Here is a 22,513-nt window from a genome sequence, read left to right as displayed (position 1 = left end):
ACACTTGGCTTGTGGACATCAATCTGTCAATAAGCATTTATTGGCACATACCGGATGCTTAATAAATGTTTATTGATTAATGCATCTATTAAGCACTTACTATTGTCCAGACACTGTATTAAGGGCTGAGGATTCAAAGAAAAAGCAAAACACACACACACACACACACACACACACACACACACACACACACACACGCAGAGTCCCTGACCCCAAGGTGCTTATCTTCTAATTGAGGATATAACATGTAACTAAATCAATAAATAGAAGATTCATACACAGTAGATGGAAGTGAGCATTAGAGGGAACATAGTATCAAATAATACCTCCTCAAAATGAAATAATTTAGTTGTAGTTTAAAAGAGAGAAAACAAAACATTGCTGAATTGCATCCCCAGTGCCCAGCATGTAGGAGATGAATCATAGTTGTTGAATGATATCTAAATCAGTTGCATTCATGTACAGTTAGAAAATCAATTTGTCAAAAGATTAATTGAATTAATTAAAAACTAGACTGGTTCTCTCTGGACAATATAGAGAAGCCCAGTCATCTCTTTACTCACCCGCATGCTACGCCATTCATTTCAATCTCAGTATCTCTTCCTATACAACAAACTAGCTGGAAAACTTATCTATCTCCTTTTTTTCTCTTAAATCAAAGAGAGAATAATAGAGAAATTTCCCTCTGTTGAAAGAACTACTCCTGGGAGGCTTCAGCTCTCCTCATCTCTAGGTGGTACTCAAGGTCAATAGATGATCCTCACATCCAGATCTCTTCCAGAGTGACACTCTTTTTTGAACCACTGAGGAATCTTATAGGTAAAGCCTTCTGTCAGTAGGTTACATTAGCTTCCAACAGAGCTGCTTTTCTACCCCCAGTTGAGTAATTCCTCTCCAGCCCAGTCTTGACCGCTCAGGCAAGGCTACTTTAATGTCTTCATTAACATTTTCAATGGCTCAAATCAGAGCTCTGAGTACTCAGTGACTTTCCTTTCACTTATGAAGCAAAAACTCACCAAATCTCCCTTGTGAAATCAATAATCCTTATTTAATCAACTCTTCATCTCCAAATAGTAGCATGATTTTTTTTTATTTTGTGAATTTTACCCTTTTTAGTCTTAAAATTACATGAGCTCTGGGACTACAATGCCCTGCACTTCTAACCATTTATCATTTTCTTAAAAAAGGACCTCTTCTAGCATGTCTTTGAAAATGATATTTCTTTATACTCACATTTTATCAGTGTTTAAGTAAACTTTCTTTCTTTCCCTTTAAGCCAGCTCATGGTTCACATAAAAAAGAGGTATCACCCTTCATCCTTTACAAGGTGATTTAAGCTTTCATTTTTAAGGCACCATTCATTTTCTGCCCCAAGCTGACGATACCCCAACTGAAAACTGTGTTTCCTTACATGTGAATTTTTAGTAGTTTTTTTTTATTAAATCAAAGTTCTTGATCTACACTTTCAAGTCACCATTTTTGAGAGAGGCACTAGCTTATATCCTTTAATATTTGATTTAGTTCTTCATATAAAAATAATAATTTCTCTCTCCTTTTCAGCAGTGAAATGCTTATATGAATTGGAAGTATCTTAAAGGGTTAATACTTTGAAAAGGCAGCACATTACCCTTATATTACCGAGATCAGAAAACTTTTTACATATTTGATTAGCTCTACAAAGTGACAAGAGGGATGGACTTGGGGCCATTTTGCATCTGGGCCTTCCAGGTGTGTTACTATGGTTATACCTCTCTGAGTTTGAGTTTCAAAGTCCTTAAGAACAGCAGCGCTTTGCACAGTGCGTGGCACATAGCAAATGCTGAAAACATACTCTTTAATTAATTTTTTTTTTATCATTCATTCATTCAGAATGAAGTGAGGTGGTTCAGTGGTTAAAGATCTGGTCCTGAAGTCAGGAAGACCTGAATTCAAATTTAGCCTCAGATACTAACTATGTGACCCTGAGCGAGTCACTTAACCTCTACATCCCGTTTCCTCATATGTAATATGGGGATAACAAGAGCACCCACCTCCCAGATAGTTGTGACGATCAAATGAGATAATATTTATAAAGTGTTTAACACAGTGCCTGGCACACACTAAAAGCCTAATAAATGTCAAACACTAATAAATGCTCATTGACTGTTGACCAAATGACTTGTCTTTTACCTCTCTTGTGTTATTCAGTTTCCCTTAAAGATTTGTATTTGAGGCTTTTCAAATCCAAGACCCCAGTTCACCTCTACTTATACTTCTGTCCTGGCAAGAATCTTTCCCATCCTCTTGCTAAGAGGGGGAAAAAAGTCATTTTCTCCCAGTTTTTTTTTCCATTTGGGTTATATGACTTTCATGTTTCCAATCCACAATCTCAGAATCTCAAAAACTCAATTTCCGTAGAAGACGGTGTTAAAGCTCACTGAAATGGACAGCTGGTGCAATAAATAACACCCCAAACACTGATGGGTAAATGGTAATAAAGAAAGAAAAAGCCTCAATAAGAGGGGAAAAAATAGATGTGATAAATGAACCTATTGTTGGTTTGCTACCCAGATGTCTGTGGGGCTGCATTAAACTACAGCAGGCCTTAATGAACTGGATGCTGAATTTGGCCTCGGGTCACTGACAAGACGGCGGCTCACCCCAGAGCTGATGTGCTTTACTCGGGGCCTTGATAAACCCAGATCTCCTAAGAGAGGTTGAGGAGCTCACTCCCTTGAGCTAGGGGGAGAATTGACAGCTGAGGTACAGTGGAAAGCAATTCTGGCTTTCCGATCAGATGAAAGACTGCACCGGAATCCCAAGCTGATCAGTTACAATTTTGAAGTCATAGGACCTGGATTTGAATCTTCACTCTGACCCAAGCTGTGTGACTCTGAGCCTCTTTGGACCTGTTTTCTTATTTGTAAAATGGGGACGTTGGAAGAGATGACTGCTGGAATCCCTTCCAACTCTCCTTCTTTGGTTCTGTGATCCCGGGGCCCTGAGTCCAAGCTAGAATCCCACCTTCTGCAAGAAGACTTTGCCCATCCCTCCTAATGTGAGAGCTTTCCCTCTGTCCAATATTTCCTGTTTATCCTGCCCGTAGCTTGCTGCCACATATTTATTTGTATGTTGTCTCCCTCATTAGGCCTTGAGATCCTCCAGGGCAGGGATTGTCTTTTGCCTTTCTTTGTGTTTCCAGAGCTTAGCACATTGCCTGGCACATAGTAGCCGTTTAATAAATGCTTGGTAGATTGACTTAACATCCCCCTCTAAGTTGGTTTCCTTGTCTGTGAAATGTGAGGGTAGGACTGGATGATATTGAAGGATCCTTCCCACTCTAAATGTTGCAATCCATGATTTTGCACTCGAAGCATATAGTTCTGTCTGAAGTGTGAGCTGAGCTTGGTTATCAATCACATAGCTGGCCTCTTTGCTGTAAAATCCTTACAAGCCTTCCCCCACCTTCTGGTCTCTTCCTCCTTCAGTACATGGTAAGTATTGCCACGAGGTTAATCTTGCCAGAGTGCACTGTTTGGTGGGTATCACCAGACTGTTAAGAAGCCTTAAGTGTCTGCATTTTACACTGAGAGAAAATGAACAGCACAAAGCTTGTATGACTTGTCCAATAATAGCAGCTAGTATTTAGGGAACACTTGGAGGTTTGCAAAGTCCTTTACCAATAGTATCTGCCCACTGCAGCTCAAAACTCCTGAGCTCAAGCGAATCACCAGCCTTCTCATTTACTGGAAGTGATAGGTGTGTACCACCATGTCTTCCTTCCTTTCTTCCTCCCTCCCTCCCTCCCTTCCTTCCTTCCTCCCTTCCTTCCTCCCTCCCTCCCTCCCTTCCTTCCTCCCTCCCTCCCTTACTTCCTCCCTTCCTTCCTCCCTCCCTCCCTCCCTTCCTCCTTCCTTCCTTCCTTCCTTTCCTCCCTTCCTCCCTTCCTTCCTTCCTCCCTCCCTCCCTCCCTTCCTTCCTCCCCTCCTTCCTTCCTTCCTTCCTTCCTTCCTTCCTTCCTTCCTTCCTTCCTTCCTCCCTTCCTTCCTTCCTTCCTCCCTTCCTTCCTTCCTTCCTCCCTCCCTCCCTCCCTTCCTTCCTCCCCTCCCTTCCTTCCTTCCTTCCTCCCTTCCTCCCCTTCCTTCCTTCCTTCCTTCCTTCCTTCCTTCCTCCTTCCCTTCCTTCCTTCCTTCCTCCCTTCCTTCCTTCCTTCCTCCCTCCCTTCCTCCTTCCCTTCCTCCCTTCCTTCCTTCCTTCTTTCTTTCCTTCCTTCCTTCCTTCCTTCCTTCCTTCCTTTCTTCCTTCCTTCCTTCCTTCCTTCCTTCCTTCCTTTCTTCCTTCCTTCCTTTCTTCATTCCTTCCTTCTTTCCTCCTCCTCCTCCTCCTCCTTCTTCTTCTTCTTCTTCTTCTTCATATTATTATTATTATTATTATCATCATCATCATCATAATCCTTTTCTTCCTTTCTTTCTTCCTTCTTTCTCTTCCTTTCTTCTTTCTTTCTTTCTTTCTTTCTTTCTTTCTTTCTTCCTTCCTTCCTTCCTTCCTTCCTTCCTTCCTTCCTTCCTTCCTTCCTTCCTTCCTTCCTTCCTTCCTTCCTTCCTTTCTCTCTCTCTAGTGAGCTGCTCTTAGATCAGGAGTTCTCCACCCTCAACCGTAGATCAGCACTTTTTATGCAACCTATAATCGTAGAGAATAATCTTAGGCAGTATAAAGTAGAGACATAGAGCCCAGGATGTTATCAGAGGCAGACTTGAACCCAGGTCTCCCTAAAAACAAGACCTAAACTAGCTTCCCTCCCCCATGCTGCTTATTCTAATGTACATTGCAAGTTAATATGAACTGATAGGATATAAGGAATCTTGCCCTCTCATCGCCAGGAGTCATTTACTGCACTGACTGATATTGATTATTTATGGTGTGAAGACAATTAAGTTTTCACCAGGCAATTACACTCTGGGCAAGCATTTGTACTGCCAGGAGGAAATGGAGTTTACTGGAAGTACCCGCCATTGTTAAAGTCTGTTGATTTGTGTTTCTGCTGTTTGGTTTCATGCTTATTAATTACCACTCACACTTGTATTGTACCTTAAGGCTTAAAAATGTTTCTCCCTCTAATGTCTCAGAAGCAGAGTTTGTGACTGTTATTGTACCCATCTTACAAATGAGGAAAGGAAAACACAGAGAGGTAGAGGTAGACAGAATCGCATGGATGCACACCTGCAATGGTAGAGGAAGTTTCCTCACCTGAGAGTCCCTACACCAATGAACTCATAGTTTTTAACTTCCTTTCCCCTCCTCCAACCCCCCCCCCAAAAGAATGGATCGAAGGATTGAATGGATTATGTACCATGTACACAGATAAATAAATACATAATGCATACAAAGTAGTTTGAAAAGACATTGTATTTATATATTCATTTTATATATAGTTATACATGCAACTGTATGTATATGTACATGTACATAATATATTTATACATACGCATATATATCATCTCCTTGATAGAATGTAAGCTCCTTGAGGACAGGTGTTATTTTGTTCATGCCCAGCAAATAGTGGGCAAAGAAGGATGTGATCAAGACAGACCTTATGTGGTGACTTGGCATTTGGGCTGAGCCTTGAAGGAGGCTAGGAAAAGATGCTGGGAAATGCTTTTGACTATCATAAGAAGCAATGAGTGACATCACAAAAACTTTGATCCTGCATAAGCTGCGCTTGCTAAATAAGCCTGCCAGTTCTTTGGACCAAAGAGCCTTAAGATTAACCACTCTCCAGACTTTGTGTTTTGAAGCATTCGTTTTGAGAGACAGAGGAGATTGAGGGAGAGAATACGGAAAAAAGACAACAAATGTCAAGCATATCAATTATTTGGTGGTCTTATTAAGGAACTAATGAATGAATGAGGTGAATGAATGAATGAATGAATAAATGAATGAATGAATGAGGGGTTCTTAACCCTTTTTGTGTCATGGACCCCTTGGCAGTCTAATGTAGCTTGTGGACCCTTTCTCAGAATCATGTTTTAAATGCATAAAATAAAGCACATAAGATGACAAAGGGAAAGAATTATATTTAAATCGTCGGCTTATCAGTTTATTGCATTTATCAATTAAAAGAAAGTTTATGGGTGCACAGTTAAGAATATCTGAAAAAAGGGAAGGAGAGAGGAAGGAAAGTAGGAAGAAAAAAAAAAGATGAAAGGATGGAAGGAAAATGGGGGAGGGGAAGGGAGGAATATTAACTCTTATTGTGTCCTGGACCCCTTTGGCAGTCTGGTGTAGCCAGTGGACCCTTTCTCAGAATCATGTTGTAAATGCATAAAATAAAGCACATAAGATGACAAAGGGAAAGAATTATATTTAAATCGTCGGCTTATCAGTTTATTGCATTTATCAATTAAAAGAAAGTTTATGGGTGCACAGTTAAGAATATCTGAAAAAAGGGAGGGAGAGAGGAAGGAAAGTAGGAAGAAAAAAAGATGAAAGGATGGAAGGAAAATGGAGGGGGGAAAGGGAGGAATATTAACTCTTATTGTGTCCTGGACCCCTTTGGCAGTCTGGTGTAGCCAGTGGACCTTTCTCAGAATCATGTTGTAAATACATAAAATAAAGCACATAAGATGACAAAGGGAAAGAATTATAATGAAATTGTTGGTTGATTTGTTTATTATAGTTAGCATTTCTTTTAAATCAGTGGATGCCAGGTTAAGAACACCTGGAAAGAATGAATGACAAAAAAGCTCTCGCTATTGCTAAAAGCCATCCCAAACAAGATCTAAGTAGTAAATACTTTTTTAAAGGGGAGGTTGGGAAGCAGAGTTTTACATTGTCTGTCAAGTTTAATCTTGGAAAATTTGCTTGTGCTTGAGTTTGAATGTGGCCCTGAAACTAGTGGGAGCACAATAGAAGTGCTGATACAACCTTCATCACAGAGGTGCAAACATGCTCTCATGATTAGTAACCCCAGAACAAGCCTTCTGGACTGTGGACAAGGAAGAATGTTCTTCCTTTGAAAAGCAATCTTTGCCACCGAGGCTCTTTGGCTGGGGCTCAGCAGCTAACTTTGATCTACAAGCCAGTCTCCCTGCAGTGGCAATGATTAGCAGAGTTTCCAGAGCTGGAGCTGAATGAAGCTTACCAATATGCTGAATAGTTTGTACATGCTGTGATTAAAGGGAGGGGCAGGAGGGAAGTGTGTAAGAAGGGAAAAGAGGGTAGGAAAGAAAAGAGCTGCCCATGCTCTCTCTCAGCCTATGAATGGAGGCTTGTTTGGGGTTTCCTGGACCCTTTCTGAAAGGAAGAGTCCATGGAAGTGGGCTTTTGGGGGAGCTTTGTTGAGTTGGCAAAGTGGGTCACCTTAACCTGTTAGCATCCTAGGCAGGACAGCAGTCTTCTGTAAAGCCACCCAAGGGCATAAAGAGGTAGCTGTGTGACCCTTGCTCCTCATTCGTAAAATAGAGACGGATAATAGCACCTACCTCACAAAGTTATTGTGAAGACCCAGTGAGTTAACACGTAAAGTGCTTTGCAAACATGCAAGTGTTACATGAATGCTTGCTATTATTAGACAGCTGATCAGGTCTTTCACCAGAAGGAATATAGCTCTTAGAATTCCTATGTTAACTGGTTTTTCCAGTTTCACAGGACTTTAGGAGACTTCTAAGCCAACCACCTGGAAAAGTGACTTTCCCAAAGTCATTTGGGTACTAAGTGTCAGAACCAAGGCCCCCTAATTCTAAATCTAGTGGGAGGTTTTGTTTGCTTGGTTTGGTTCTTTTACTGCACTAATCCCCTTCCCCCACTTTTTACTTAGCTGTTTGGTTAGTCTTTATTTTTATAGCCACATATTTGTTAAAGTGTCGTAAACCAATCCATGTTAACTGACCAGGATGGCTGCCATCCCTATTGTTTGGTTTTAAATGTAGTGAAAAATCTGCATTTCCAATTAGGAACGAGTCTTAGATACTCAAAAATATGTCCCCCTGTTGATTATAATGAAATTTTTGGACTGCGTGGTCTCTAAGGACGTTTCCAATTCTATGAGTCTCAGAGTTTGGGATTGATGCCAGTTCCTTGACTGTGATACCCTCTGTCGCTGAGGAATGTTCATCTTTAGTGGACTGGCTTGACCAGGGCTTTGAAATCCATGGGTTCAAAGTGAGACAATCTCCCTTAGCTTTGAATGAAGAGGGTTATATGAAAGCAAAAACAACAGATATGTCAGACTACAGTCTCATCAGAACTGAAAAAAATCCCTCTCCTCTAGATGAGGCAAAGAATAGAAATTCTTCAGAAGAACAATTGCAAAATGATAATAATAATAATAATAATAATATTTATATAGCACTTTAAGATTTCTAATGCACTTTGTGTATGTTATCGTATTTGATCCTCATAATAACCCTGGGAGGTAGATGCTATTATAATCCCCATCTTATAGATGAGGAAACTGAAGCCAAGAGAAATAAATGGACTTGCCCAGGGCCACACAGCTAGTAAGTATCTGAAGAAGGATTTGAATTCAGCTCTTCCTGACTCCATGTCCAAGTACAGTATTCTACCCAATGCACCATTTACCTGTCTAACTGCAAAATACATTGGATTACTACTAGGATTCATTACCAGGAATTTAAAGGGCTATGTAGAAGAGTAAAATAAGCTGGTCAGTACAGAAAGCCATTGACCTTTTTATTTTGTATGTTTAAAGGACAATCATGTGGCTTGACTGGACATATTCAATGTAGAATGAAGAGGGAGCTGAGGGCAACAGGGGAGGGACACTAGCATAATCTCTATGTCACACTGTGGGGCGGCAGCAGCAGTTGAAGCCTCCAATAAAAGATTAAATGAATACAGCTTCAGTCCGGGACATCACCAGAGAAGCACAGGCCTTTGGACAATGATAGTAGGAGAAGGAAGTCCACAACAGCCCCATAAGAGGCAGGCATCATTATGTGGATGCTTACAGAAGATGAAAGGGATGCCAAGTAGGAGAAGGGGGCGTGACTAGGGCAGAGAGACTAGGCCCCAGATTGCTACAAGGATTTGAGAGAGAGGCTACCTTGTGTAGTGGATAGAGTGAAGATTGGAAGTCAGGAAAACATGGGTTCAAATCCAGCCACTGATGTGTGACCCTGGGCAAGTGACTTAATCTAAGACCTCAGTTTCCTCATCTGTAGAAAATGGGAATTGGGTGCAGCTAGGTGGCACAGTAGATAGAGCACTGGCCCTGAAGTTGGGAGGACCTGAGTTCAAATCCAGCCTCAGACCAAACACTTGACACTTACTAGCTGTGTGACCCTGGGCAAGTCACTTAACCCCAATTTCCTAAAAAATAAAAAAAAATGGGAATTGGGCTAGATGGACTGTAAGGTACCTTCCAGATTTAACTCTATTAGCCTGTGATATTTCAGAAGACTTTTTCAATACTATCATTTACAGAGCACTTCAAAATTTGGTAAGTACTTTACAAGTAATATCTCATTTTATCCTCTCATAACACTTCTGGGAATTAAGTACTATGATTAGCCTCATTTTACAGATAGGGAAACTGAAGCAGCCATCAGTTGAGTGCCTTGCCTAGGGGAGAGGGAACAGAAGGGGAAAAGAATAAGCATTTATATAGTGCTTATTATATGCCCGACACTGGGCTAAGTGCCTTTTTTTTCTTTTTGAGGCAGTCAGACTTAAGTGACTTGCCCAAGGTCACACAGCAAATAAACGTCTGAGGCCAGATTTGAACTGGAGTCCTTCTGACTCTAGGAACAGTTCTCTATCCGCTGCACCACCTCGCTGCCTGCTAAGTGCTTTTCACAAGTATTATTTCATTTGATTACATAGGGTTATACAGCTGGTAAGTATCTGAGGCCAGATATAAACTCAGGTCTTCAGCACTCCAAATCCAATACTCTACCTACTGTACCATATAGCTCTTTCTACTAAAAACAACTGATCTTTTCTCCCAATTCCCCACTCTAGATAAATAGAAATAAAACAAACAAACAAACAAAAACAGGTGAACCAAAAAACCAAAGTGTCAAAATGCATCAAATGAATATATTTTCATGTTATATTAATTTGTTATGTTACATTATATGTTATACTAATGTTATATTAATATATTTTCAAGTTATATTAATATAAGCATTCCCTTAGTTTTATATGTAGCCTGCCTGGAAAACAATCAGTACTTTTTGAGAGAGGGGGAGAGGGAGGCAATGGGGGTTAAGTGACAATCAGTATTTCTTCAGTGGGTCATGTATTGTAATTCGCTGAATAATCCCAGAACAAGATGTAATGTTCCAAACTGTGTCAAGTTCAGAATTTCCATTCCTTCTGTGTAAATTATTTGTTGACCTAACAGCTTCTCAAGAACATGTTAATCATTCTTTCTTTGTCTTTTTTTTCTCCCTCTCTTTCTTTTTTAAATTAGTGATTGAGGGCCGAGGGGTCACGGACAATGGACCAAGATTTTCCTCCTTACCAACGTATCTACCTGTGAGCTATCACATCCTCAGTGCTGAGACATCATTTTTCCTTAAAGAAACCCACCAGAATTTTATGAGGAATTCCAGTTTGCAGTCCAGAGTTGAATCATTCTTTACATACAAAGCCAAGAAGCCTCCTGTGTTGAATGCTAGCTATGGACCTTTTTCTGTAGAAAAAGTAGTACCCCAGGAGCTAATGATGACTTCAAATTTTTTAGGGTCCAACGACAAGTTTACCTTTAACTGGAAACTTAAAACCTACATTATGAATGATAAGATCTACTTGAACCGGCCCAAAGTCCAAATCTTGTTTTACATTGTGGGTCGAGACTGGGATGAGTATAGCTCTGAAGAGAGACTTCCCTGTCTTCGAGTCTTTGCCTTCAGGGAAACCAGAGAGGTGAGGGGCAGCTGCCGCCTGGCAGGTGACCTTGGACTGTGTGTTGCAGAGTTGGAGCTCTTATCCAGTTGGTTCAACCCTCCCATGGTGGCTACTGGGCGGAAAAAGTCTGTGGGCCAATTGGAAGGAAGCTCTGTGGAACTATATTACACAATTCAACCAGGCAATGAGAAAGGAGAGTGTACAACTGGGGATGTGAGGAAAGGCAATGCCATCCGCCCAGGGAAGGATGGGCTGGATGAAACCATGTCCCATTTGCAAAGGATTGGTACCGTTGGCCTTTTTCAGGCCCAGGAGAATTTTCAACTTAGTGAATTACGGCTCGACAGCAATGTGGTCATCTGGCTGCCATCAAAGCCTGTTAAACAAGGAGAGGTGGTCAATGCATATGTGACTGTCGCCAATAATTCTACCATTGACCTATTCATCTTGAGGTATGTACCTTGGTCAGGCGGTCAGCAAATATTTATCTGGCTTGGAATTCCTGGTGTTTTATTTGTGTTGTACATATAAATGCAAGAATAGATATACCTCTTCCTAAATGTCATTAGTTAAATGGTAGAGAAAAGATAAAGAAATTGCGCTCTCTCCCTCTCTCTCTCTCTCCCTTTCTTACCTCCCCTCTTCCCCCCCCCCCACATTTAAGAATACATTGAGAAGGAAAGAAGCCTACCAATTTTATTGGTGAGTTGAAAAACAGAATAGTTTATACAGGGCATGGTTGTGTCCATCCAGAAGCTTATACTGCCCACTCTGTATGTGTTTGTGTACCTGTGATTTCATTTGTGTATGGAACCTCTAGTGAGGAACCGCCTACCAATTGAATCTGTAACTATTCATAGAGCAGCCTGGGGCATTGAGGGGTTAGGGGAGATACTCAGGGTCTCCCCTGGAGGATTTGTCACAGGTAGGACTCAAACACAGAGCATCCTATTTCTAAAGGCAGCTCTCTGCCTTCCATGACACCCTTCAGCCTCCTTCATTCTTCATTACCTGGTTTTCTGAGAGGTATACTCTTAGGTGTCAGTCAAAGAAGGAGAGGGACATGGTTGTTCTTTGGGTCTCTTGGCCTTTAGAGTTGAGATGCTAATGGAGTGATTGTGCTTTTTTCAAAAGGCCTAAGGGAAATAATAGCCACTTTGACTGTGTGTGCATGTATGGTGGTGTATTGCAGTGTTTATAGTTTGCAGGCTGGGGAAGACTCGGGTAATATACATGAATGTCTCATAGGAAGGCATCCCTCTTAAAGAGAGTTGGCACCTGGGAAATTGTCCTTTCCTTATTAAAATCCTCAGAATAGCCCATGACACTTAATCGTTGCTGACTTTGTCAGGTAAGAGTCAAGTTTTATTAGGATTGCCCTTTCCATCTGCTTAAAAACTTTAAGATATCAGACTTTTAAAAAAGTTTTCCAGGGCATCTGCTCCCTCATACTCCAGTGCAGCATGTGACATTGATAATCACATTGTCCTGGTCATCACAGGACTTGAGGTCTTGTCTTAGTGCTGCCAGGAACTACCCATATGACCTTGGGTATGTCTTTTCTCTTGCTATGGACTTCAGTTCCCTGTTATTTTTAGGATCAATATAACTCCTAACTGTGAACTCACTCTCCCTTTTCTACCTTTCTAGTCATTTTACCCAATATTCCTTTCCATATACTCTTCATTCCAGAGAAATTGACTCACTTAATATTACTAATTCCTTTCAATAAATTTGAGATTTTTTTTTCTGTTTCTACTTAGTTAAGCTCTCCCCTCATGGTAAGATCATGATAAAGCTAAGCCTACCAATATTATACTTGGAAAGGAACATGATCCTGAGATATGATTAGAAGCCTGGGAACAAATGAATGAACAAACTAATAAATGGATGGATAGATGGATGATGGATGGATGGGTGGATGAATGAATGAAAAATCCTTTATTAAGCACTTACTATGGGCCATGACTATACTAAGCATGGAGGGTACAATACCAAAAAGCAAGATGATTCAGAGCTTACTGGCCTCCAAACTGAGCATGTGGCACCATGAATTTGCAGGTTCAAAAAATGTGTAAGAGAAAGAGTTATAAAAGAACAATTCTGCCTGTTAAATATAATGTGTCAGATACTGGCAAGATTATAGCCCATTGGGTTATTTGAATTTATAATCAGATGGATTGGTAGAGCAATATACTAACAAATGAATAATAAATATGTAAGTGAATAAATGACCCATTAAAATCACAACCAGCCCAAGCTTCTGAGAAGTTCACAAGAGAAATCTGCACAGTGCATGCCAGGGAAGTGAATGGATTTGTTTTCAAGGGTCAGGACACATGATGGTGATGGTGATGATGATAGCTAACATTTATGTAACGCTTATTTTGTGCCAGGCACTAAGGTGCTAAGTGTTTTACAATTATCTCACTTAATCCTCACAAAAACCTTGGAAGGCAAGTGCTATTATTATCCTCTTTTTATAGATGAGGAAACTGAGGCAAACAGATATTGATTTGCTCAGGGTCACACAACTAGTAAGTGTCTGAGGCCAGTGCAGGTCTTCCTGACTCTAAACCCAGTGTTCCATCTTCTGTAACATTTAGGCACCAGAAACTTATGCCTACTATTTTGATTAAGAAGAAATTTTTTTTCTTTTTTATTCTAAGAGCTTATTGAGCACAGACAATAATGGCATTAAATTTGACAGTGTTATGAATTGTAAGGGCCTTTCCAATGAAATGTCATTCTTGTGGATATGGAGTGCTAGAAGGTATACTTCTAGCCTCTTGAGATTTCCCCTAGCTTTCAAATAACTAGATGAAAGTCCTTAGGAGAAAATGTCTAACTAGCTTGATACATCTCTTGCATATGTCACATATTTTGTTTCCTCCATCACTGACTTTAAATTGCAGGCAGATTTCCCTAGTGCTAAGTAACAGTTATTCTTTAGAAGCTCTGAGAGAAAAGAAAAGGTCTGCTAAAGGTTTGAGTAAATGAAAATGTTTGTATCTGAGAATTCTAAGAATCAGATTAATAAGAGGGAAACAAATGATCTTCTAGGCAACCACTGGAGATGAAAGAGATTTGTAATAAAAGAAGATAATTTCTCGCATCCTAGATTCCTAGGAACTTCAAAAACAAAACAAAACTCATATTCTTGCTTTGATTTCCAAGATGGATGACTGGACAGTTTTAGTCAAATGGAATTGCTGACTTAGGGGAGCTTGTTCATTTCTTCATGTGATGGAAATATCAAATTCGTCTGTGACTCATGAGATTTGAAAGGGAAATAAGATTCTTTGTGACAGATAGATCATTGGAAAAAGTATATCTGAGTCTTTCTGGAAAGTTTATTGGAAATCAAGATGACCAGTATGACTTGTCTTATGGTATTTTTTTTCAATCAACAAAATCAATCTTTCATCCATGTACAAATTCAGTTAAATTTAACAAACATTCATTGACCCGTACTAGTGACAAATAACACTACTAGAGACTGAAGAGGCAATATAGTATTGAACAGTGGTTATCAGACTTTTCCACAGAGATAGAACCCTTCAGATTAAGTAAAACCTTGGGATTACCCTTATTTTAACATTTTAAAAATGATTATTTTAATGGCTATTAACAAGATCATGAGGTTCATTTCAAAATGGGATATTCCAGGATTCCTTGAAGCAGAGTTTGAGGAAGTGAAGAATTTCAACAGTGACTGTTTATAAATGGGGGTTCATAGAATGACTTCAAGCATGAAAGAAGGCACTGAGGTGAGTTAAAGGGCAGAGTAAGATTGGAGAATGGCATGTTTTGGGGAGTGCATGTGAAGGTAAATAATATGCAAAAAAGTCTGAGAAGTTATGTTGAATGGAGAAGATTTTCAATGTCAAGATATGGGGTTGATTTGATTCTGTAGTAATGGGGAGACTTAGAAGGGGCTTTTTTTTTTTTTTAGCAGGGATGGTCCAATTTTTATTTACCTTAGGAAGATTGCTTTAGAAGTTGTGTGAAAGAAATGTTATGGGTATCATGGAAAAACAATATAGTTTAATGAACAGAGCCTGCCTTGGAGTCAGAAAGATGGGTTCAGTTCTCACCTCTGATATATACTAACTGGCTGTTTAACTCTAGGTAAGTCACTTCTCAGTACCTCAGGAAAATCTCCAAGACCAATGGTGATATATGTTTGTATTTTCATTGATGGAGTTATCCCATTGAGATTTTCTTGAACTGAATAAATTCCAGTTCTGGTCCCCCCATCAAAAAAATACATATTATATGAAGTCACTAGTTGTAAAGTTTATCACTGCCTCCTTCTAAAGAGGCAAGTTGACTCTATACTGTTAGTCATACTCCTAATGGGTAGGCAGTCCTCATACGGTGGATGCTTGTAATATGTAAGGCCCTTTTGGAGACTAGTTGTTTTTTTTTTTTTCTGGTGATCAGGGGGGCTCCCAAAACCTTTCTCCCAAGATGAAATTTTGCTCTCAAAGCCCATTTTAAAAAATAGTCTGGAAATCTGCCAAATATGTGAAATTGGAAAAAAATATCACTGTGCTGGCAATTTGTGCCCCTTTGGCAACATCATTTTCATAAATGATACTCTCTTTTCTACCTTTTCAGTTGTTGTTCAGTCATTTTTCAGTTGTGCCTGACTCTTCATGACCCCATTTGGGGTTTTCTTGACAAAGACGCCAGCATGGTTTGCGATTTCCTTCTACAAACCATTTTTCAGATGAGGAAACTGAGGCAAACAAGGTGAAGTGATTTGCTTAGAGTCACCTAGCCAATAAGTGCCTGAGGCCATATTTGAACTCAGGAAGGTGTGTCTTTCCTAACTAATGACCTCTAATCCAGCTTATCAAACAATGATTAACCAGTACTGTCTTGGGTAGTGTATTTATTGTGGTAATCATGAGGCATATAAGGATGAAGAATGCTCCAGTCCTACTCTCAAGGAGGTCTGATAGAATGGACTATAACATACATGTGAAAAAAATGAAAAAAAAGTTGTGGAAGATATAACATGATACAAAATAAAGAATGCGTGCATACAAAATGTCCTAAGAAAATGAAAGCCAAGGAACATTGTTTTTGGGTGAAGAAATCAAAGAAGATGAAATGGATTCATTGTAGGGTGGGACATGACCTGTGCCTTGAAGAAAGAGAAAGGTATTAATAGTTGGAGATCCATAGAGAGTTTATCTGAAAAACTGGGGCATACCTTTCACAAATACATGGAGATGCAATGTAAGAGATTGAATTCATGAACAAGCTAATAGTCCAACTTAGTTATAATATGGAGGTTGTGAAGGGCAGCCCTGTGACCAAAGTCAGGAGAGATAGACTGAAGATCATGGAGGATCTTGAAACCAAGCCTGATAACCCTGTATTTTATTTTGTTGATTAATGAAAAGCCATTGATTTTTACGACCTAAGTATGTCTTTTTCTTTTTAAATTTTGAGTTCCAAACTCTTTCCTTCTTACCCCTTCCCCACCAAGAAGACAAATACTATATCAACTATACGTGAAAAATTGCAAGTCACATTCTACACCAGCCATGTTTTTTTAAAACAAGAGAAAGAAAGCAAGAAAATCATATTTCAATATGCACCCAGAGTTCAACAGCTCTCCCTCTGGAGGTGGACAGCACTTTTTCATAAAGAGTCCCCTGGAATTTTCACAGATATTTGCACTGATCCTGCATGTTTATCACCATTACAATATTGCTGTCACAGTGCGCATCGATCTGCTAGTTCTTCTCACCTCATTCTGCATCAGTTCACACAAGTCTTGCCATATTTCTCTGAAATGTCCCCTCCCATGTCACTTCCCATGGCACAATAATATTCCATCACAATCATGCACCACAACCTGTTCAGCTACTTCCCAACCAATGAGCATCTCCTCAGTATCAAAATCCCTGCCACTGAAAAAAAAAAAACCTGCCACAAATGTCTCTTGATAAATAGGCCTTTTTCCATTTTCTTTGATCTCTTTGGAATATAGACCTAGAAGTGGTATTGCTGGGTCAAAGAGGATGCACAGTTTCATAGCCCTTTGGGGCATAGTTCCAAATTGTTCTCCAGAATGGTTGAACCAATTCACTACTCCACCAACAATTCATTAGTGCATTTATTTTTACCTGTTTTCCTTCATCATTTGTGATTTCTGATAGTTGTGAAGTGGTGCCTCAGGGCTGTTTTAATTTGCCTTTCTGTAATCATCAGTTATTAGAGTATTTTTCATATGCCTAGAGATAGCCTTGATTTCTTCTGAAAACAGTCTGTTTATATCCTTTGAGCATTTATGAATTAGGGAATGGCTCTAATTTTTTTTTTATGAATTTGACTCAGTTCTATATTCAATATATATTTGAGAAATGAGGCCTTTATCAGAAAAGCCTGTTGTAAAATTTTTTTGATACTATTTTATTATCTATGATATCTTTTAGCAAAATGTAGTTTCCCTGTTTATCCTTTTTAATTAGGTCTGTTTTTGCTTTTGCTTTGTCTGAGATCATGGTTGCAACCTCTGCTTTTTTTTAACTTCAGCTGAAGCATAATAGATTCTGCTCCAGTCCTTTATTTTAACTCTATGTGTGTCTTTCTGTTTCAAGTGTGTATTTTGCAAACAACATACTGTTAGATTCTGGTTTCTAATCTATTCTTCAATCCACTTCCATTTTATGAGTGAGCTCATCCCATTTACATTCACATTCAAAGTTATGATTACTCTATATTTCCCTCCATTCCACTTTCTTCTTTCTTCTCTTTTTATCCTATCTTTCCTCAGAAGTCTATTTGATTCTAACCATTGACTTACTTAATATGTCCTCCCTTTTATCAATCCCCCTTTTTCTTATACCCATCCCCACTTCTTTATTGGGTAAATTACATTTCTATACACAGCTATGTATATAAATTCTTTCTTCTTTGAACCAAATCTGATGAGAGTGAGGTTCAAGCATTGACCACCACCTTCTCCCATTTTCCTCTACACTGCAAAAGCTCTTCCTTGTATGTCTCTTTTATGTAAGAAAAATTTCCCCATTCTACATCTTCCTTTTCCCTTCTCCCAGTGCATTCCTCATTTTTACCCCTTTATTTTTTTAAAGATCATTCTAACACAATTGACTAACATCCATGCCCTCTGTCTATGTAAATTCTGAGCTGCCCTAGTAATGATAAAGTTCTTAGGAGTTACATGTATCATCTTACCACATAAGAATGTGAACAGTTTAACTATATTGAGACCATTGTGATTAATCGTTCATGTTTACCTTTTTATACTTCTCTTGAGTCTTGTGTTTGAATGTGATATTTTCTATTCATCTCTGATCTTATCATCAGGAATGGTTGAAAGCCCTCTATTTCATTAAATATCAGTTTTTTCCCCTGAAGGATTATACTCAGTTTTGCTGGGTAAGTTATTCTTGATTGTAATCCTAGCTCCTTTGTTATCTGGAATATCATATGCCAAGCTTTAATATGAAAGGCACTAAATCTTATGCGATCTTGACCATAGCTCGATAATATTTGAATTGTTTTCTGGCCACTTGAGGTATTTTCTCTTTGACCTAGGAGTTCTGGAACTTAGCTATAATATTCCTGGAAGTTTTCATTTTGGGATCTTTTCAGGAGGTAATTGGTGGATTCTTTCCATTTCTATTTTACTCTCTGGATTTAAGACATTAGGACAGTTTTCCTTGATAATTTCTTGAAATATGATGCCTAGGCCCTTTTTTTGATCATGAAATTCAGGTAGTCCAATAATTCTTAAATCATCTCTCCTTGATCTATTTTCTAGGTGAGTTGTTTTTCTGATGAGATATTTCATATTTTCTTCTATTTTTTTTATCCTTTTGACTGTATTTTATTGTTTCTTATTATCTCATGAAGGCATCAGCTTCTACTTGTCCATTTATAGTTTTTAATGATTTTTTTTTCCAGTGAGATTTTGTGCCTCTTTTGTATTTGATCTATTCTGCTATTTAAGGAGTTCTTTTCTTCAGAGATTTTTTGTGCCTCTTTTACCAAGCTGTTAATTCTGTTTCCACAATTTTCTTGCAACACTCTCAGTTCTTTTCCCAATTTTTCCCCTACCATTCTTATTCCTTTCTTTAACTCTTCCAGGAATTCTTTTTGGGCTCAGGCCCAATTAACATTTTTCCTTGAGGCTTTGTTTATAGCTGTTTTTACCTTATTGTCTTCTTTTGAGTCTTGGTCTTCCCTGACATCATAATGACTTTTATGGTCAAAATCTTTTTTTGTTGTTATTTGCTCATTTTTCCAGCCTATTTCTTGAGTTTGAATTTCATGTTAACATTGGGCTCTGCTTTCCTGGGGATGGGAAGGCATTGTCCTAAGCTTCAGCCTTTTTCATACTGCTGTTTCCTGAGCTAGTTATGGAAGTCTGTAAGTGTTTGCTGCTTCCAAGGTGGTGTGGTCCAGGAAGTGGTGTGGTTACTGCTCTCCTGGTCCAAACTCTGCTCTTTATTCTGGAGAGGTCCCTGGTTCCCTGAACTAACACTCTTTTTGCTTTGGAACAGTGACTAGGGTCCCTTCTCCCTTGTGACCAACTACCAGCAGCCCTCTCCATTCTGGAACTGCAACCCAGAACTGCATATGGGCAAAAAAGTTGCCATTCAGTGACAGCCATACCAATGCCAGCAAAAGATATCCTATAATTCCTTTTTGTCCAGGTGTCCAACCCCATTGCTGTCTCTGGCCTGAGCTCCCAAAGCTGCTACTCTGGCTCCTGTGGCTGTCACCATGTGTATGGACTCTGGACAGACTTCCACCCCACTATCACAAATTTTCCTGTCAACCTCCTAAGTTTGCTTAGGCCAGAACAATGTCTAACTCTGACCTTTTATTGGCTCTGCCATTCCAAAATTTAATTTGATGCATTATTTTAAAGTTCTTCAGAGGGGAATGTCAAGAGAGTTCAACAGGGTCACTTTTAATCTGCCATCTTGGCTTTGCCCCTGACATTGTTATTTCTTGAGCAATGGAAGGGCATAGTTACATATGTGTATTAAAAAATATCCTTGTCTAAACTAATGAAGGATAGATTGGAGACTGGAAAAATCAGAGGCAGTAAAATCATGAAGCTATTATCATAGTACAGGTGAGAGATTGATTAAATCCTGAATCAGGGGTGGTAGCAATGTGAGTGGAGAGGAGGTGATGACTGGGAGAGGTTCTAGGGGAATATATGATGGGATTTGGCAACTGATTATATACGTGGAGTGAGGTAATGGAATGATTGTGATATTGAGCAAGTCATTTAACCTCCATGGCCCTCACTTTCTTCATCTGTGGAATGAAGGAGAGAGACTGTATAACCTCTGATTTCTACTTTAATTCTAGATATATGATCTTAAGCCGCTTGACATGTGGGGGCCTCAATTTCCTTATCTATTCAGTATGGGGTCAGATTGGATGACCTCTAAAGTCTAATCTAGCTGTAAATCTCTGATCAGTGACTCAAGTCTGAGGGACTAGGAGGATGGATGAAGGTATCATCAAAAAAGATGGAGATATTGGGAAGAAGAAGGGGTAGGTTCTGCCAGGAAGATGAACAGTTGGGTTTTGGATAGGTTGAGATTGTGGAGCAAGCAGGATAGTCATTTGGAAATGCAGAACTGGATTTCAGTGAAGAGATGAGTGCTTCCAAATTTAGATTTGAATGTCCTCCTTTAATGGGTAGTTTTCCCTTTACTTGCCTGTCTAATTCTTCTTGAAATTCTTCCTTAGTTTATCTTCATTTTTTCCCTCCCTAAATAGGCGTCTCACTTCATTATCTCCTACCCTTTATTTTCTAGGTTCTCTTTTATTCTTTCTTCCTTTCCCATGGTATCCATTATTCCATAAATTAAAAAGAAAAATTTAAAAAGAAGGAAATAAGTAAGGTAGAATATATAGGAGGGAGGGAAGTGGTCTTAAAATAATAAATTTAGAGGTACCATAAAAATACATACTTATATATCTGTTTTCTCCCCCTTTAGAGAAGAAAAGAGTGTTTTAATTTTGTGTTTGTATCTCCAGTGTTTAGCATAGTGCCTGATACATAAAAAATGATTAATAAATGTTAATTGATTGGCCAGTTTTTTTGGTCTGTGTGGTACAATTTTCAATAAAGTCAATTAAATATTTAAAGGGGTTTGAGATGGTGAGAAAATGGGATTTCTTAAACAGATATCTTTATTACTATCAGAGATGTGTGGTTATCTCCCCCCACCATTTCCTTTTTTTTAAAGAAATTCTACTAATCTCCCTCCCTCCCTCCCTCTTCTCTCTCTCTCTTCTCTCTCTCTCTCTCTCTCTCTCTCTCTCTCTCTCAACACTAGAATTTCTCCCAGTATCTCACCTGCCACCCTTCCAGAGAGTTTTGTTTTAAATTATTTATTTAGTATTTTATTTTTCCCCAATTACATGTAAAAATAGTTTTTAACATTCATTTTTAAAATTTTGAGTCCTAAATTCTGTCCCTCCATTCTCACCCCCCTCATTGAGAAGGCAAGCAATTTGATATGGGTTATACATGTGTCATCATGCAAAACATATTTTCATATTACTCATGCTGTAAAAAAAAAACATAGAACAAAAAGAAAAATACGCAAAGAAATGAAGTTTTGAAAAAGTGTGCTTTGATCTATATTCAAACTCCACCAGTTCATTCTCTGGGGATGGATAGCTTTTTTCATCAGAAGTCCTTCAGAGTTGTCTAGGATCATTGTATTGCTAAGAATAGCTAAGTCATTCACAGTTACATTTTACAATCTTACAATACTACTTATCTTACAGTACTACTGTTACTGTGTACGAAGTTATCCTGTTTCTACTCATTTCACTTTGCATCAGTTCATGTAAGTCTTTCCAGGTTTTTCTGAGACCATCCTGCTCATCATTTCTTATAGCACAGTAGTATTCCATCACAATCACATATCATAACTTCTAACAATATTTTTAAAGAGTCAAAAAAGATATAAAAATTAAGAAGGGAAAAGTAAGATGCTAAACTGATCAATATACTAGAACAGCCTGGCAGAGAATAGGTTTCCCCCTTTCCCTTCCCAAGCAATTCTCTGTGAGGGGCTTAAATGGAACTTTTTCCAACCTTGGCTTCCTGGATACTAGACTGCTAGGTTACAAATTAGTTTGGTAATTTTACCAAATCTCATAGGGAATAACTAAGTCTTCTCAACCAAATCTAATATGCTTTCTTTCCTTTTGTCCAATGGCTTTCACTCCTTCCAAATTAAAATTCCAATAGGAATTTTTGTTGTCATTTTCAGTCATGTCCAACCCTTCATGAGTCTATTTGGGGTTTTATTGGCAAAGATACTGGACTGCTTTGCAATTTCCTTCTCCAACTTGTTCTACAAATGCGGAAACTGAGATAAACAGGGTGAAGTAACGTGCCCAAGGTCACACAGCTAGTAAGTGTGTGAGGCTGGACTTAAACTTAGATCTTCCTTCCTCCAGGTCTGGCACTCTATTTGCTTTGCCACCTGGCTGCCACAGTAGGAATTTAGTACCTAGTTTAAAGCCTTTGGTGGATTGTTTCAATGGAGGTGATCTCACCTGATAAAGGAAAAAGGTCTAGAGTATCATGTTAGCTATTCTAATTGGGATAGGAGTCATTAGCTAATGG

The 22,513-nt window shown here is 39.0% G+C and overlaps 1 protein-coding gene across 1 annotated transcript in view; it reads left to right on the top strand.

The window, feature by feature from the left end:
- The window catches only part of TMEM132C (transmembrane protein 132C), a 534,075-nt gene that overhangs the window by 177,508 nt on the left and 334,054 nt on the right, over positions 1 to 22,513 (top strand). The window contains exon 2 of the mRNA XM_021004376.1: positions 10,415 to 11,303. Within this exon, the coding sequence (XP_020860035.1) occupies positions 10,415 to 11,303 (889 nt within the window). The remainder of the gene's footprint in view (positions 1 to 10,414; positions 11,304 to 22,513) is intronic.

The sequence above is a fragment of the Phascolarctos cinereus genome, unplaced genomic scaffold (assembly GCF_003287225.1).
Source record: "Phascolarctos cinereus isolate Bilbo 61053 unplaced genomic scaffold, phaCin_HiC Scaffold_4;HRSCAF=312, whole genome shotgun sequence".
In the NCBI taxonomy this organism is placed as follows: domain Eukaryota; kingdom Metazoa; phylum Chordata; class Mammalia; order Diprotodontia; family Phascolarctidae; genus Phascolarctos; species Phascolarctos cinereus.
This window is presented reverse-complemented; position numbering and strand designations above follow the sequence as displayed.